The 17965-nt window shown below is 35.4% G+C and overlaps 3 protein-coding genes across 3 annotated transcripts; 1 reads left to right on the forward strand and 2 right to left on the reverse strand.

Annotated features, from left to right (window-relative positions):
* The first annotated feature begins 2448 nt into the window (after positions 1-2448).
* Positions 2449-7189, forward strand: LOC113044674 (C5a anaphylatoxin chemotactic receptor 1-like). Its single transcript, XM_026204846.1, has 2 exons — positions 2449-2834; positions 5458-7189. Exons 1-2 carry the CDS (start codon positions 2803-2805, stop codon positions 6518-6520), a joined length of 1095 nt encoding a protein of 364 aa, XP_026060631.1. The 5' UTR covers positions 2449-2802; the 3' UTR covers positions 6521-7189.
* On the reverse strand, positions 6839-12690 carry cenpq (centromere protein Q). Its single transcript, XM_026204848.1, has 9 exons — positions 12621-12690; positions 11821-11901; positions 11540-11588; positions 10561-10660; positions 10403-10471; positions 10207-10336; positions 9493-9612; positions 9339-9416; positions 6839-7413 (listed from the first exon to the last, which is right to left on the reverse strand). The coding sequence occupies exons 2-9, from the start codon at positions 11890-11892 to the stop codon at positions 7279-7281; spliced, it is 753 nt and encodes a 250-aa protein (XP_026060633.1). The 5' UTR covers positions 11893-11901; positions 12621-12690; the 3' UTR covers positions 6839-7278.
* Positions 12691-13318: 628 nt separating this feature from the next.
* mrpl16 (mitochondrial ribosomal protein L16) lies at positions 13319-17758 on the reverse strand. The gene is made up of 5 exons (XM_026204847.1): positions 17555-17758; positions 17238-17309; positions 16050-16198; positions 15555-15848; positions 13319-13910 (listed from the first exon to the last, which is right to left on the reverse strand). The coding sequence occupies exons 1-5, from the start codon at positions 17610-17612 to the stop codon at positions 13719-13721; spliced, it is 765 nt and encodes a 254-aa protein (XP_026060632.1). The 5' UTR covers positions 17613-17758; the 3' UTR covers positions 13319-13718.
* Between the last annotated feature and the right edge of the window lie 207 nt (positions 17759-17965).

Genomic DNA, 17965 nt, shown 5'->3' on the forward strand with positions numbered 1-17965 from the left:
ATTAAATTTACAACAAAAAAAGTATTTCATAATGTAATTATTTTACATTAATGTAAATACAATTAAAAATTATTATATTAACAAAAGTATCTGTAAAAGTATCTGTATTATTACTGTAAAATATTATAAATAAAAATATTAACAATTATGACCTTTAAATAAAAATACATTTTATAATATTACAATCATATACACATTAATACAAAAATGTTAATGTACAATAAGTGTTTAAAAATATACCATTTAAAATACATGATTATTATTATACATTAAATGTAAAAGTATTATAAATTAAAATATTATATTAACAGAATTATGTCCATTTAATAAAAATACATTTATAGGAATATAAAATTCAAAATTATTATATTTACATAAGTATGGAATTATTCCAATTACAAAATCATTACATTAACAGGATTCTGTTCTTTAAATAAAAATATTTCTGAAAGTTACATTTTAAATGTATTATTATTATTCTACATGCATTAATAAAAAAGATAATAAATACAATACTGTATTATCTGAATTCTGTCCTTTTAAATAAAACAAATGTACAATTATATATATATATATATATATATATATATATATACACAATTTAAAATACACGAATATTATTATATATTACATGTAAAAAATATTATAAATAAAATTATTATATTAACAGAATGCTCTCTTTTAAATAAAACAAATGTACAATAATATATATATATATATATATATATATATATATATATATACACAATTTAAAATACACAAATATTATTATATATTACATGTAAAAAATATTATAAATAAAATTATTATATTAACAGAATGCTCTCTTTTAAATAAAACAAATGTACAATAATATTAAATTATATTATATTATTATATTATATTTATAAAAGCTTCATCTAAATTAATAAATAAATGTAAATATACATTGTATATATTATATATTATACATATATATTATATAAATTATATATACACTAATATAAACTATTATAAATATAAGTAAAATAAATATAAATTAGTATATTAACAAGATTATGTCCTTTAAATAAAAATACATTTACAAAGAATATAATTATAACATAATTATTTTAATAATACATATTTTAAATCTCTATATATCAGTCTCTCTCTCTACAAGACTACACCATTTAAAAATGTATTGTACTTCCAGACTGATGCTTCTGTGTCAGAGCTGCAGCGCCATCTACTGCTGAAGAACAGAAACACTGAACATCACACACCTGTTAGTCACCTCCATCACACACATCACTTCATTATTTCTATACATGCTCATTTTTTGCATGAACTTGTGTTTGTCGACAAGCAACAGCTCAGTGTTTGAAACCAACAGGTCAACTGAATGTTTAATATGATGTGAAACTCTCAAACTGAGCTTCCTATAATCTAGTTCAGTACAGATAAAGCAGACTGTTCCTCACATCAAGTGAGAGACCTGAACAAGCCCCCGGAGTCTGATGCTATCGCTCACACATCTGAAACCAGTCTGATCTGACCTGATGAGGAAGTTACTGAGCTCACGACGTCTCAAGGAGAAGTGATGCAACACACTTCAACACAGAACAAGCCTCAGCTAGTTTCAGCTCAGTTCAGGAGCACTTCACACCTCAATAAATGAATGAGAGCTCGGCTTTACAAGGTAAGAATCACTGTTAATGTGCAAGAGATACAGATCAAACCAGTGTAGTTTAGTGACTTCTAGCACAGCGCTTGTCCCTGTGGAACCAGGGTAATTATAGCCAACTAAAATCATGAAAAGACAGTTCAGTTCAAAATGAACATTAATGGAAATAAAATGTAAAAAAAAATAAATAAAAAAATAATAATAATAATATTAATTGTCAAGACAACAAAATAAAATAAATACAAAACGAATACAAATAAATTAAAATTCAATAAATTAACTAAAACCAAAACTAAAAACAATAAATGACAAAAAGAAAACAAAAATAAATAAAACTTTAGTTTAAAAATAAAATGAAAAATGTGGCTAAGATCAGAAAAAGACAATTTAATTATTCTAAAAGAAAGTAAAAAATTACATAAATGTAAAAAAATATATATATTTTTTTTTTAAGTAAATTTTTTTTTTTTTGGTAAAGACAAAAAAACTAAATAAATATAAATAAATGAAAATTTAATAAATTAACCAAAACCAAAATTACACAACAAAAATTACTAAAACTTTCATTAAAAATAAAATGAAAGATACAGCTAACTAAAATCAGAAAAAGACAATTGTATTCTTTGAGATGAACAGTAAAAGAAAGAAAAATAATTAAATAAAAATAACTATAAAATAAAATAACTCAAAAAATTACTACAACTCAGACTAAAATGATTTATATATATATATATATATATATATATATAGAGAGAGAGAGAGAGAGAGAGAGAGTTTATAAATACTTTAATAGTCTTAATGATACAACAACAAAAAAACACACTTGAGGAATTGCACAGAAGATTACATGAGCAAACTAAATCAATAAATATAAAAATAGTAAGCCATCAAAGAAAGTATAATTAAAATGCACTCAAATGAGTCTCATGAAGTATTGACATCTTCTGACCCGCCTGATCATACACACTCAGTAAATCACCATGAATGAAGAAGCTCCATCAGCAAGCGACGTTTCCTGCTGTCTATTAATGTTGCAATCAAACCGAAAGGGAGAGTGTGCAGCTCAAACCCTCCTCCTGATCGTTTAAAGCTCAGAAACACTCCCCCAGTGAGGTGTTCCTCTCCATCAGCTCCACAGCGCTCAGATCTCGGAGTCAATGCATGCAGTCCACCAGAGCCTCGTCACAAGGTAAGACACACTCACAAATCTCACCTAGACTCCAAAGAAATCACACAAAATCAGTGGCACCAGAGAGTTTAAGTGAGCTGAAATGCACCGGTGGTAGTTAAACGCAAACGTGTTCTAGAAGAGCAGCGCTGTAGGTGTGTTCGCATCCCAGGAATGCATTATGGATGTGTGGAAACAGGTTGTGAACGGGAGGATGTCTGTGGGTGAGGTAATGCTACACCTTCAGGGGATAAAGACTCAGTTTTCTTGGAACATGCACAGCATCACGTCGCTTGACCTCTAGACTTCACCTGTATCTGATAAAGCACTGATGAGGTTTTCTGTATCAAAGATATGATGTGCCTCCGAGGGGTTTTCCTCCCGTGTTCTGGTCATTTTGTGCGTCTGGTCACTCTTAGGTGATTGGCAGAATCATTCATGCTTTGGAGCTCACTCACGCAACTTTAACATTTAAAGGGACAGTACATCAGAAAAAATGAACCAAGTTGTATATGCAAAATGCACGTTTCTTAATATTATGTATGCAATGTGTTTTAATGTCTCTTTTGATAGGGATTGTATGATCTCTGAGTCTTTAAATGCACAATATTTAAAGCGCAATCAAACTTTGCTTTGGTTGGACACAATTAAAGTGCATTAAGTATTTATTAACACTAAGCATTGAAAATAAAATACAACTGCAGGGTATTTTTAATAGTCACATTTGGATTTCAAATGCATTTTAATATTTTTCACTAGTGCATGCATTGACTTCCATTGCACCCCCCCCCCCCCCCCAAAACTATGTAAGTACATGCAGCTGCTTGCTCACTAAAATTCTTCCAAATATCTTTTTTTGTTAAGAGGTTTGAGCACTTTTGATGATTGATTGTGCTCATTGAAATGTTTGTTATTTTTACATTTCTAAACTGTTTTAATCTGTGGGCGGTTGCACCGACTGCTTGGACTAGTCTTACTCGTTTTTCTTTAAGGCTGGTCATGACTCTCATAAGTCGGTTACATAATGTAGTCTGGTCTAATGTGAAACTGAAAAGACCAGCTGATTAACCCTCGGCTGACTGCTAGCTGGTCAAACTAAAAGCCAAGTTAAGTTCTTAAAGGGACAGTTCACCCAAAATTGAAAGTTCGTTCCAAACCTGTATGAGTTTCTTTCTTCTGTTAACAAGAAAGTTAACAACTATTTTGACCAAAATGGGACAAGGGACCAACAACTGATGGTTATATGTTTTAAAATATATTCGTTTGTGTTGAGGAAACAAAATAAAGAAACTCATACAGCTTTGGAACGGCATAAGAGACAGAACTTTCATTTTTAGGTGTACTGTCCCTTTAAGATGAACATTTAAGATGCAGCCACACAATGTTTGTGCTCCCTTGTGGACAAAAAATAAAATAATATTATAAATACAGAGGTTTAAATAATGTTTTATATTAAATATGACAATTCTAAAACCTTTCTGGTAAAATCTTAAGACGTTTATTGAATAAAAATGTTGCCTACTTGCCGTGCAATGAAACATGTTTAATGCAAAGTCTTGTTGAGATGAGTTGCATGCATGTCCTTTATAACATCTAGTGACCTAAAGTCAGTTTTTATTCACATAGTGCAAATAATGCAGAACGTATTGTGATAATGCCGTACTTGATTTCATCGAAAACAAAGCTTTTTCATAATGCTTCTGAAAAGAGGAAACTGCACCCAACTTCCTTCATTTTACGGCCAGACAACATACAGATGTGTTTCTCAAGCATAACGAAATGCTTTTCATTAACATGCACCGTGTGTTTACGAGCATACGTGAACCTGCGGTCATTTCACTGACTGAAGAACATTGGTCTTAAAGGGCCAGCAGCCCAATTTAGTCACCGTTGTCTGTGTCCTTATTGTTAATGAATCAACAAACAAAGAGAGAAAACCACCATAATGAGAAAGCTAAAACCGGATTTATAACAACTTTGCAAATTTATTAAAAAAGGAAGCACTGAAAAAAGTCTTCATGCCATTTGCTTTGACTCAGAATCATTGAAGTTTCACTCAAGATGTCTAGTGTTGACATGTTGCATATCGATTAGACATGATTTGGAAAGGCACACACACGTGTCTATATAATATTTAACAACTGAAAAGGAAGTCAGAGCAAGGACTAAGCCGTGAGGTCAAAGGAATGGCATGCAGAGCTGAGAGAGGATTGTGTTGAGACAGATCTGGGGAAGACTTCGAAAGATTTCTGCTGTGTTGAAGCTTCACAGGAGACTTTGGCCTCCATATTCATTAATGCATGAAGTTTGAAACACAGGACTCGAACGAGAAGGGTCTCGGTTAAAGAGGTGATCGAGATGGTCTCTCTGGTTGAGCTCCGTGATCTTATATAGAGATGTGAGAAACTTAGAGAAGGATAAATATCACTGCGACACTCCACCGATCTGGGCTTGATGGCAAAGTCTCCAAACTCAAGCTTCTCCTCAAATGTGTGAAGCTTGTCGCATCATACCCTAAAAAGACCCGAGGCTGTTATTGTTATAATCATACACAGCTATTCCATTCAAACAGGGCTTAACACTAAAACTAAAACTGCTGTCTAAATGAACCCTGATGTGAATGTTCTCCCGTTTCTTTCCGCAGAGAACCGATGTCTATCCCAACGCCGAACCCGTCCAACTCCAGCAACTCCACCGTGTTCCCCGGCGAGGGCATGCGCGTGCTGCAGATGGCGCTGACCGTGATCATCTTCATCGTGGGCGTCTCTATGAACGCTCTGGTGGTGTGGGCCCTCGGGCTTCGAGTCTGGTGTCGAAACCGCTGCGTGACGGGCGAAGCACAGAGCGCAGACAGCTTCCGGATCTACGTGGTGAACCTGGCGCTGGCGGATCTGGTGCTGCTGTTACGGACGCCGCTGATGCTTCCCTACTTAGCCAACAACTTCACATGGACACTGGGGGAGTCTGCGTGTAAGCTGGTGATTTATTTGCGATGCCTGGGGTTGTACGCGAGCGCGTTCTTGCTGTGCGCCGTGGCGGTGGAGCGCTGCTTGTGTCTGCTCAGACCCGTCTGGGCTCGATGGAGACGTCCTCGTTGGGTCGTGCCACTGGCTTGCGCCGCGATATGGGTGATAGCAGCGGTTTTCGCCGCTCCCTACATCAAAACAGCCAAAGTCATCCTCTGGGAAAACCGTGAGGCTTGCTTCGAAAGCGATTTGGAAATAGGACAAGCCTTGAATGTGTTGGAGACCCTCGCAGGATTCTTGCTACCCTTGGTGATCTTCTTGTCGTGTAATATCGCCGTTATATTCTGCGCGAAGAAAGCTGAGAGCACGATGACTTCCCCGACCTCGTCATCCGGGCCGGGGTACACAAGCCACCGACTCACACGTCTCTATCGCGTACTCTTCCTCACCATGCTCCTCTTCCTCACCTGCTGGGTGCCGTACTTCATCTGCCGCTTCCTGAGAGCGCTTTCTCACGATCGACCCGACTGGAAGAAGTTCAAAGAAGGAACGATCGGAGCGGCGTACGTGGCGCTGTTTCTGGTTTACATAAAAAGCGCGCTCAACCCCGTGTTGTACGTGTTCGCGGCTCGCGGTCTCGGACGCACGGTTCGCGCATCGCTGGTCTCCACGCTCGAGCACGTCTTCAACGAGGAGTCTTTGCGGAAAAAGTCGCTGCGAAGGAGGGACTCTGAGGTTTAGTGTTGATGGAGTTGATGAACGCTGACTGCGAGCAGAAAACACGTACAGCACTGCATTGTTTAAATCTTGGATTTAATTGTGGTGCATTGAATTTAAGGAACTTTCCAGCAAATGCAAGGCTTTCCTTCCTGTGACCAAAGCCTGGTCATGTCCTCTTATAGAACTCTCAGGACAAAAAGGTACAAAAGCTGTCACAGTGCCGCAACCTTTGTACCTTTTGCATGTTCACACTTGTCATCTTTGGTTCTTAGATCACACTTTATACATCGCAGCTACTAAGTTACCGCTTCCCCAGCTACAACTTTTGTACCTTTTTTATTTTTTTTGAGAAAGATGTATATACAGAAAGCTTTGATTGATTGTTTTAATCTTGCGTTGCATTGTGGCACTTGCATTTTAGGAACTTAAGAGCAGATGAAATGCTTTCCTTCCTGTGACTAAAGACTGGTCATATCTACTATTACGCAATTAGAGATGTGCCCGCATAGAAAGCTTTCAGCTTGAGTATTAGCAAAGCATTTAAAACAAAACTACAGACATCAACCCAAACATAAGATTGAGATTTAGAAGTTGATTGATTTACCAGACAGCAGTGGAATCAGAATCCCAAGCTTGATATCCCAGCATTAATGCATGAAAAGCATGTTATTTCTGTGTCTAGTTCTCAATGCACACTTGTGGTTTTCAAATAAACAAGCAGTCGCTTTGTTTATCGTCCGTCGTCTGTGTGTAAACGTCAGTTTCTCTGTGTGAGACGCTCAGTCCAGGGCTTGCACTGAATCCACCTGTTTATGTGCGAGCTCCAGAAAGACCCTCACATCCTCGAGGACCGGAGCCGTGTGAAGCGCTCGGACCACCGCCGGAGGATCAGGGACCGTCCTCATGAGGTGCTCCTGGAGGACCAGACACACAGGAGTCAGTAATCATGGTTTATAAAGGACTTATGAAGGAGTTTTTATGAATAGATTGAAAGGCGAGCAATGCACATACATGTTTTTCTGGCTATTGCTACAAATATACCTGAGACTGTTTATGTGCTGCAGGGACACAAATTTATTAAAATTAAGTGAGCTGATGTTTAAAGCAAGAGCAGAAAAATCTTAATTCAAAGGGTAAACAGGTTGTCCTTCCCAAAAGACCGATATTTATTCTGGTTTTAAACATTAAGTCACTTAATTTTGCTCAGAAAACAAGATTAATCTAATCTTCATTCTGCTATTTAAGTAACTGCATCTTGACATTAAAGGATGTTTAAATATTTCATATTATATCATATATTATATTTCAGATATGCATTTTGTGAATGCATGCATTTAATATTTTTTTGCATTTTGTGAATGCATAACATTTAATGATTTTAAGACTTCCTGCTATGATTTAAAACCTTTTAGGGCCCTTATTAGTAGGAATAGAATGATTTTTTTAAGACCTGTGGAAACCCTGCTAATTCAGCAAACGCTTCAAAACCAAGTGACCTGATTTAAGATGCAATTGCACCAAATCATTTTTGGATCCCAGTCACACATTTATTGCAATTAACGAAAGCATACTGTGAATTACTTGCACAACTATCCAGAAAGTACCTTGTTCGGTGTTGAAAGCTCTTTTCCTGAAAGCATTGCATCATCTGTGTGTCTGTATAACTCTGTTATTGTTCCTCATAAGGTGAACGCAGGTTTCTCAACATGTGTTTTTAGTTCTTTACACACACTATGGCAGAAGTCTGCAACCTTTTGGGCATCAAGTGCCATTTTATTTTTTCTGGTTAACCACTGTGCCAATAAGCCAGTTATACACATGTTTATACAGCACATCATTTCTACATGTTCAGATTAAATCTGCATTTGATTATCATACAAATAATGCAGATTCTGAAGCAACAAATGCAGAATAAACTGTAAGCCGTCGTCGCGTGAATGAAGTTAAACAGATTTAACCTTTATTAACCATTAAGGCTCACTTGTCAGTAGAGACACTATAATTCAAAACTTGTGGTCATCGTAAAAAACCAAAAGTGAATACCAAAGCGATAAAATCAAGCTTGATATTACTCAGATCGAAACCAAATGAACAAAACAACTCAAAGGTTATCTTATTCAGGAGAAATGTTAACAAAAAACGCCCCATTTCACCCAGACTCAATGCAACGCAATAAATCTGTGATGAAGAAGAAATGTAGTCTAATGTTTTTCATTAGTCTCGCTTTTCTGCAGTTCAGTTTAAGTGAAATCGGAGTAAAAGCAGTCAACAACTGGAATCCCATTCCAACACGGGAGTAAAGTTAACACGCTTTATATCACAATTAAAACGTTTTCTTTGCATATCTGAGGAAAAAAGTCCAACGTGTGAGATGCAAACTCAGAAATGTGAGATTTCAGTGCAATTCAACTCACAGAGGAAAAAAAGTCCAAAAAGTAAGAGATAAAATACAAATGTAGAAAATTGCATGTGTATAATATAAAGTCCAAGATATTAACTCATAATTGCAAAGAAAAAAAACTTTGTTAATTGTAAGATTAAAAACTATATTTTTTTATTCCATGGTGAAGAAAATTATAATGGCAAGAAGAAAGTCAGACTTGTGAGATAAAAGGGTGCACATTTTTATTTTTTTGGATTCCGTGGTAGAAATTGAGTTCTAACGAATACTAACAAAACAAATTGTTTACAGTAATGTGAAAACTGCTTAACTGACAAAGAAAAAAAAGCTATTTATGATGCAAACAAACTCAAGTCCCATGAACAAAAGCGTTCTCTTTAACTAAACCTGACCTGATGATTCGACTTTGACTTGTTCAGATGTGAGAGAGAGCTGTACCTGTAGAGTCGGCTCGCCGGCCGGCCGAGACGGTAAAGCAGGAAGACACAGGACCGTCTGTTCTGACATCTGGAGAAACTGGAGCAGATCACAGTCAAACACCAGGATCCAACCGTCTCTCTTCACTCTTCAAGTGAAACCATTCAATACCAACCTCCTGTGCCTCGTCCTCTTCCTCTTCTAGTTTGCGTCTCATTATCCGGCACTTCTCCTCCAAACCATCCATCTGCACCTCCATCTCCTCCAGCGTGCCAACAACCGAGCGCATGTTCTCCTAAACACACGAAGGGTTAATGAGCGGCTCATTTTGGATTGGTAATATGCATTGCTAACAACTTTAAAGATGATTTTCCTCCCTCAGATTTTCAGATATTGTCCTTCTAACAAACCAGACATCACTGGAGAGATGATTTATTCAGCTTTCAGATGAAGCATACATCTCAATTAAACAAAACTTGTCCAACATTTACTGTGAAAAGAACACTTAGACCTAAAAGAGGACCTTTTGCCTCTGCTTTTAACTAAAACATCACAGCAGAAACAACTAGACTAGCATAAATGTCTAATATTAAAGTGTTAAAGACAATTAGCAACAGCATTAATAAATACAAAATGAACCAGATTTCAGGAACAGAAACTGTAGTTAGAAGTTTAAAAACACTGCATAGTTTTCTTTTCATAAACAAAATATAGATTAACTGCATCACTCTGAAAAATAAAATAAAAATGCAATATTATTTATTGCAACCATAGTTAATGAAAACGCATTCTTTTGAAGTTTAATCATCTCATAAAGTCACAAATCTGGTCGTCCCCCAAATCCAAGACATCTCGTACATCAAGATGTTTTACGACTTCCTGTCATCACCTCTAGAGCCTCGAGCGTCTTCCTGCCGTGCTCGGACTTCTTCCTCTCTGCTCTGAACTGATGGGACACGTGCATGATGTCTCCAGGTTTCCTCGGGGGAACAGAAAGCTGCGCACACTTGGCCAGGAACCTGCGGAAACAGAGAGTTGGGTGCCTGAAACGCTGTGTGACGCACACTAGGAGATGCTTCTCTTACTGATCTTTGAGGAGGTTGAGATGCTTCTGCGATTCTTCTTTGTCTTTGCTCTTCAAAGCCAGTACAGACCTGAGTCAGGAGCATGCAAAAACAGCACACTCAGATGATGATGAAGCAATCTGCACACGCGTGTAGTTCTTACACAACACGTTACTCACAGCGTGGACAGACCGAGCATGTTCTCCAGAGCCAGCAGCGTGGATTTAGTCAGTGGCTTCCAGTTTGCCTTATTCTTACTCTTTCCTGTCATCGCCGGGGCTTTAAAACAACAAACATTATATCGAAGACATCACAAAGAATTTAAAATTATTAATTCAGCTAAAAATCTCAGACCTCCTTCATACACTCACAACAAATCTTCAAAATTAATTTTCATTTAAATTAACTATCAAATGTTTAATAAACACACACAATAGACTTTTCTGAATATTTTTGCTATTTTCAGTATTTTTTTTTTTTATCTATAGATTGAATTGATTTTTATATTTTAGTTTTTGTTTGATATATAACAATATTAGAAATAAGATTTTAATTTTATTTCAAGTCACAAAAAGTTTTAGTTAACTATAATAACTAGCTAGCTAAAAAACTAGCTAAATAAAATTTTTACATACAGTTTAATTCCTATATAAGCAATAATAATTCAAGAATATTTAAATAGACTAATGTTAAAACACACAGAAAATAAATTTGGATTTTTTTATTTTTACACACTGAACAATATTTCCAACATTAGTTTTGCACTTAAAATTATAATGCAATTTTTTTAAATATATTCAAACTTCCTGAAGCCTTTTAGATTTGTTTTTTAATTATATTCAGCGACTTTAACTTAATTTAATTTAACTTTCACATGTACGGATTGTTTATAATGCACTATTTTTTATTCATCATAAAAAGCAAAATAAACATTCTACTCTTCCTTTTTTAGTTTTGCCGAAGAAAGAAAGTCACACGAGTTTGAAACAACAATAATATCAGAATTTACATTTTCAGAGGAAAGAGGCTTTTCAGTTGCTCATAGTTTAATTTGGCAAACTTTGAGAAAGAAGAAACTCTTTCAGAATAACCTCATCTTACGCAACGAGTCTGCAAACACATTCATGTACAGACATCTCCCATCATTTCTCAACTCACCGCGGTGTTTGTTCAGTGGCACTGGAGCTTCAGATCTGGGTTTGGACGTCTGGAAGAAAGCACTGAGCATGTTTATACTCATACATCATGTTTCCTGCTATTGATGATATATTAAGAAGAAATCAAGCATAACTGCACTGCACGCAGGTAACCAAACCCTAGAAAGTACATGCAATTAATGTTACTCAGTACTTAAATATATAATAACTACACCTTAAAATCAAGCTAAATAAATAGATATATGATGAATGTTAATAATAATAAGTTGAGTTGTGTCTCACTTGATCAGTTGTGTGTGTGTCTCGTCTCGGGCCCCGTGTGGAGGCCCTTCTGGAGCCTCGAGCTGGTTTCATCCTGAAGATCTGCACAGAACAACACAAAACTCAGTCAGAGAGAGTAACGTGTGCGGAAACCTCAAGATAACGTTTCAATTACACGACCAGACCAATGTTCTTGAACAGAACGATTTTTAATGTCTGTTCTGCTCTTCAAGCCTGCATTTATTTGATCTAAAGTACAGCAAAAACAGTAAAATTCTGAAATATTTTTACTGTTTAAAACAGCTGTTTTCTGTGTGAATCTGTGTTAAAGTGTAATGTATTTCTGTGATGCTCCGCTGTATTTTCAGCATCATTCCTCCAGTCTTCAGTGTCACATGATCTTCAGAAATCAGAATAATATTATTTACTGCTCATAATATCTAAGTATTATTATTAAAAACAGTGGAGTCGTTTTTTTCAGGTTTCTTTAATGAACAGAAAGTTCAGAAGAACAGCATTTATCTGAAATAGCAATCTTTTGTTACATTATGAATGTCTTTATTATCATTTTTGATCAACTCAAAGCATCCTTGCTAAACAAAAATTTCTATCATTTCTTGATATCATGATGCTATGCTAAAGCCACTTGTTTTATCGCGTCGCTCGCAGAGTATGGAAACAACAGCTGCTTTCTTACTAACGTACAAACAAACTGATGAGAAGAACAGGTTAAACTGTAACACGGTAAATGTACAGAGATTAAAACAAACAAAACTCGCTAATTAACCGTCTAAACACACAGCGTCTTCTTCTGTACTCACCAGATTCCCGCCACACGGTTCAAAGTGCGCGAACTGAAGTGCGCATGCGCGGACAGCTGACGCTTCCTGTTTTAACTTTCTTTTTTTTTGCTTCCTGATCATTTTCACTCATTAAATATAACATTTTAAATAAATAATTATTTTATATAAAACCAAACAGAGTAGACTGGAAGCTTATTTTCGCTCCTGAAAAAAAAGGTAATTTAGACTTTTCACGTTTTTTTTCTTCTGTATTTTATTCAACGGTGTAAACAAAACAAAAAGAAAGATGTAAACTCAGAATTCCGACCAAAAAATTAAATAAAATTTCTTCGATTTTTTAAGATGCAAGATGTAATTTTGTAACAATAAAAATAAATAAATAAATAACTAATTCTAAACTATTTATAACTTTAAAATTGCGAGACAGATTCAAGTTCCGAAATAGTTGTGAGATATAAAAAAAATAATAAAAGAAAAAAGCAATTACCTTTTTTTTTATTCTGTAGCAGAAATATGCTATGCTTCAAAAACTCAAACAAACTAAAAAGAAAACATGTTTATTTGTCTTCCATAAATTCATCAATACAATAATAATAATAATAAAAACCTTTCTTTTTTTAGTATCATTTTATTCCATGACAGTAACAAAAAAGTGAGATGTAAGCTTTTAATTTTTTCAAAATTCTAAAAAAAAAAAACAATTATATATATATATATAGAGAGAGAGAGATTTATTTTTTAACCTTGCAATTGCAAACAGACTCTGTTCTAAGAAAATTGTGAGATTGCAAGTCCCCTTTTATTCGGCGACAGAAATACACTGTGTCTTCAGCATAAACTTCAAATAAATCCTGTTTATTTGTCTTACACCTCACATCCTCTCACACATCTGATAAGAGTGCATGAAGTGAACAGGGATCCTTCTTTATCATCACAACCTTTCCAGAGAGACACACTTTCGTTATTAAATCTGCAGAGTGCTGCAGAAGACGCTGATAAGTGAACAGCAGGATCCTCAGATATTAATCACAGCGTTGAATATCAGCGCACCACATCCTGGCCACAAGACACTGTTTATCTTCATTAGTGCTGATGCTGGAGCTTCTCAGACACATGCTACACACGTCTGGGGTTGAAGAACTTCCCGGCGTAGCGTCCGTGGTTGTGCATGTCGAACGGGCTCAGGACTTTACGGATGCCCAGCATGTTGGAGCGGGCGACTCTCTGGAAGGTCCAGGGGTTCTGGTTGCTGGCGGCACGCTTGTCCTGTTCCTCGTACAGCTCCGCCAGACTCTCTCTGCTCACCACCTGCACCACAAACACACAACCACTGACCTGTGACCAATCACACATAAACCCCTCCACCCTAAAAACCCTCAGACACTCTGGAGCTTTATACTGCATTGCAAACATCTACACCTTCTTAAAGGGACAGTACACCTAAAAATGAAGATGGTGTCATTAATTATTCAACCTCGTGTCGTTCAAAGACATCCAGAACACAAAAGAATCAAGGCTCTTTAAAGTAATCCAGATTGAATGTTTGAATCTAAACCAAGATCTCACGGCTTTGGAACGACGTGAAGGGGAGTCATTTCATTTACGGGTGAACTATCCCTTTAAATCAGAACACATTTACTAAAGATGTAAAAATGTATCGTTGCTGCTGAAGAATGGATCAAAATGAAGTGGGTTTGTGTTTAAAACAAAGAACAAAAATCTGGAATCTGAGGAAGCAAAAAAATCTAAATCTGAGGGTCATACAGGGACAAACATTAAAAAATATATATTTGCATAAAATGACACGTGCTGATTAGGAACATCAGGATTTGTTTTTGCATTTTCACATTATTGAAAAATATCTATCTATATATTTAGAGCTTCTGGACATTAAATTCTCATTTAAATAAAAAAATCTCTATTAATATGAATTAAAAATAAATTTTTACTAGAAAAATGCCTTTTGATACAGATCATTTTTTTTTATTCTAAATAAACTTATTAAGGTTGGGAATCGAAATTCAATTCGAAATTTAGAATCAAATACGTAAGGTCAGGAATCGGATATTTGTTGTAGAATTTACATTTTAGCTACATCTATCAGTTCATGTGTGTGCATCTTTTAGTTTCAGCAGCGAAAACTTTGTTAAATATGTATTTGTCTGAATCATCGATTCTAGAGATTCATTCAGAAACACGGATTCAAATAAAAAACGAGTGAGTCACTGAATCATTTCATTCATAAATTTTGTTTATTTGTCTAATATTTATTTGTCTAATATATGATTTTGTATAGTTGTCTAATATTAATTCTTCAGAATTATGAGAGGACTAGAAACTTAACAAAAAAAAAAAACCATAAGTCTCAATTTATCTCACTGTGTCCAGAAACACGCCGCTCTATTGCACACACACACACAGCTGTTTTTCAAGAAAATCCAACATCTGAATATTTATCTGAATATTTAACAAAAAAAAACAAAAAAAACGAGAGACCGAATAAATATGAATTTAAATTCATAGTTTCAACCCCATTGGAACTGATAAATGACATAAATGAAGTACCATATTTTTAAGTCACATCAGTCCAAAAATACGTCATGATGAGAAAAAAAAACATAAGTCACACTGGACTATAAGTCTCATTTATTTAGAACCAAGAGAAAACATTACCGTCTCCAGTCGCCAGAGGGCGCTCTATGTGTTCAGTGTAGACTACAGGAGAACTGAGCAGCATAGAGCGCCCTCTGGCGGCTGGAGACGGTAATGCTTTCTCTTGGTTTCATGTCAAATTAATTTTGATAAATAAGTCGCACCTGACTGTAAGTCGCAGGACCAGCCAAACTATGAAAAAAAGTGTGACTTATAGTCTGGAAAATACAGTACACAAAATAAACATTTTCAGAGGAAAGCAGATTGGGAAAATTCATAGAGAGGAAGTTACAGACAAACCTTTGCTGGAAAGGGAAGCTTCTTGGCCACTTCCTTGAGCACGGCCTCCACCTCCCCCAGCTCCACACGACCTCCGACCTCCACCACCAGCCGGCCGCATTTGACCGGAGTCACGTAGTGGTCGATGGCACCCTTCCCGCCGCCCATGCGCTGGCCGAGCCCCTTCCGCGTCACAGGTTTGTACGGAGCAGCGATGCGCCACACGGCGAAGGTGCGGCTGGGATCCATGCGCCGGTTGATGGTGAGCCGCATCATCTCCATGTGACCCCAGTGCAGATACCCCCCACCCAGAGCCTGCACACACATGCATCCTGTTAGTCTGTGTGTTCCCTGGGAATCGAACCCATGACCTTTTGGCTGCTAATGCAATGCTTTACCACTGAGCCACAGGAACACAGAAGCTGTTAACAGGTTTGGGGTGTGAGACTGCTTGAATAGTTGCTCTGTTATCAGATAAAGTGTCTGGGGCATGATCTAACACTTGGAAACACTGACCACGATCCCGTACTGTCCGTCGCTGAATGTGTTGGTGCTTTTGGCCGGTCCCTGGATGTCACGCAGCTTCTTCATCTCCTTCCTCGCTTGTTTCAAGTTCGGGACCTTTTCCATGAACTTCAGTTTGGGCTTGTCTGGCAGAACCACATCTGCATGAGAGAAAAACACACACTCTGTTGTTCCCCATTTACTCCTCCTGTTTTTATCATTGTGTTCTGTCTTGTCTTTGTCTCTTTGTGACACTCTGGAAGATTCTGTCACAAAAAAAAATTCCTCGTATTCCCCTGAATCAAAATTACATTTATTACCGAAATATGGCTTAGTGCAATTATCAAAGCACAAACAATGCTCTTTATTTTGCATATATTTATTAGAATCCCATTACATTAAATAAATAAATGCAATGATTATTAGACAGCTATGCATATTAGTATTATTATTTTATTTTGCAACTGTGAAATTATTAGTATATTATTTATTAATAATTAATTACTTATGTGTATATTTTATCATTTAATTTAGTGCAAAATGATTGTTTTTATTATTATAATTATTATGACTGTTATAAAAATAAACATACAAATCCATTTAGAAGCAATAATTAAAATAAATAAAATAAAATATATAAAAATGCTAATATTTATTACCTTTATTAAAACCGAAATATGGCTTACTAGATTTTCAAAACACACCTCTCTTAATTTTTTTGCATATATTTATTTTAATCGCATTACATTAAATAAATACGATAATTATACAGCTATAAATATTAGTATTATTATATATTATATTATATATATTTATTAATAAATTAATTGTTTGTTTTATAATTTAATTTAGTACAGAATAATTGTTTTAATTATTATAATTATTATCACTGTTATACAAATAAAAATACTAATAAATTCAGAAGCAATAATTAAAAAAATAAGATTAAATATATAAAAATGCTATAAATAAAATGTTTATTTATTTATTTTTAAATAACAGTTATTTTTATTATTACTAAAAATATATGGAGGCTTTTTTTTTTTTGATATTACAAAATCACAACTGGGGTTCGGGTTCGTTGTCACCCTAATAAAGCCTTTCTTTACTCTTGAGTGCACAAAAATCTGAAACTTTTCATTTTCTTTGCGGAAACAGACTAGCATGCGTTGGTGGAGCTGAAAGTGTTAAACAGAATACCGCTGTAGTCTGGTGGGACTTCATAAGTCCTCAATCCTGCTGACAGCAGCTTCAGATGATTATGAAGAACATCTGCAAGAAGAGAAAGATGTCAGACATACAACTGTTAAACAGCTTACAATTTCATCAAATATCACATTTGACAAGTTATGATCTGTTTATATTACCATAATTGTTATATTACCAGTGCAACTGTAGAATTAGCACATCAAACTAATCCAAGTGCTTTACTGTATTATGGTTCAAAAGCACTATGTATGTGTTCAGTATTATTTCACGTGGGATTGTAAGATGATTTGTCTGGAATCGAATGTTACCTGGCTGGCTTGGTGTCCGGACAAACCCCAGAAACGCGCGTTGTAGTACCGAGAACATGTCTGATTCTAGAATTTAATTCTATTTATAAAATATAATCCGGTATAGATCTTGATTTCTGCTCGGTTGTGATTCACGCCAGAGTTTTGCTGAACCACAAGGTCGCCGCCATGTTTCATCAACATCCGGTCCGTCTGTGAAATTCAGCCGGAAACAGATGCGCGCATTACGAGTTCCGTCATGGTCATAGTTAGATTTTTATATATATATATATATATATATATATATATATATATATATATATATATATATATATATATATATATATATATATATATATATATATATATTACATATAACATTTTAATTGTGCAAAGAACTGCATTTATTTCTTAAGTCGGTATCTACCAAGA

This window comes from Carassius auratus, chromosome 26, assembly GCF_003368295.1.
Source record: "Carassius auratus strain Wakin chromosome 26, ASM336829v1, whole genome shotgun sequence".
NCBI lineage: Eukaryota > Metazoa > Chordata > Actinopteri > Cypriniformes > Cyprinidae > Carassius > Carassius auratus.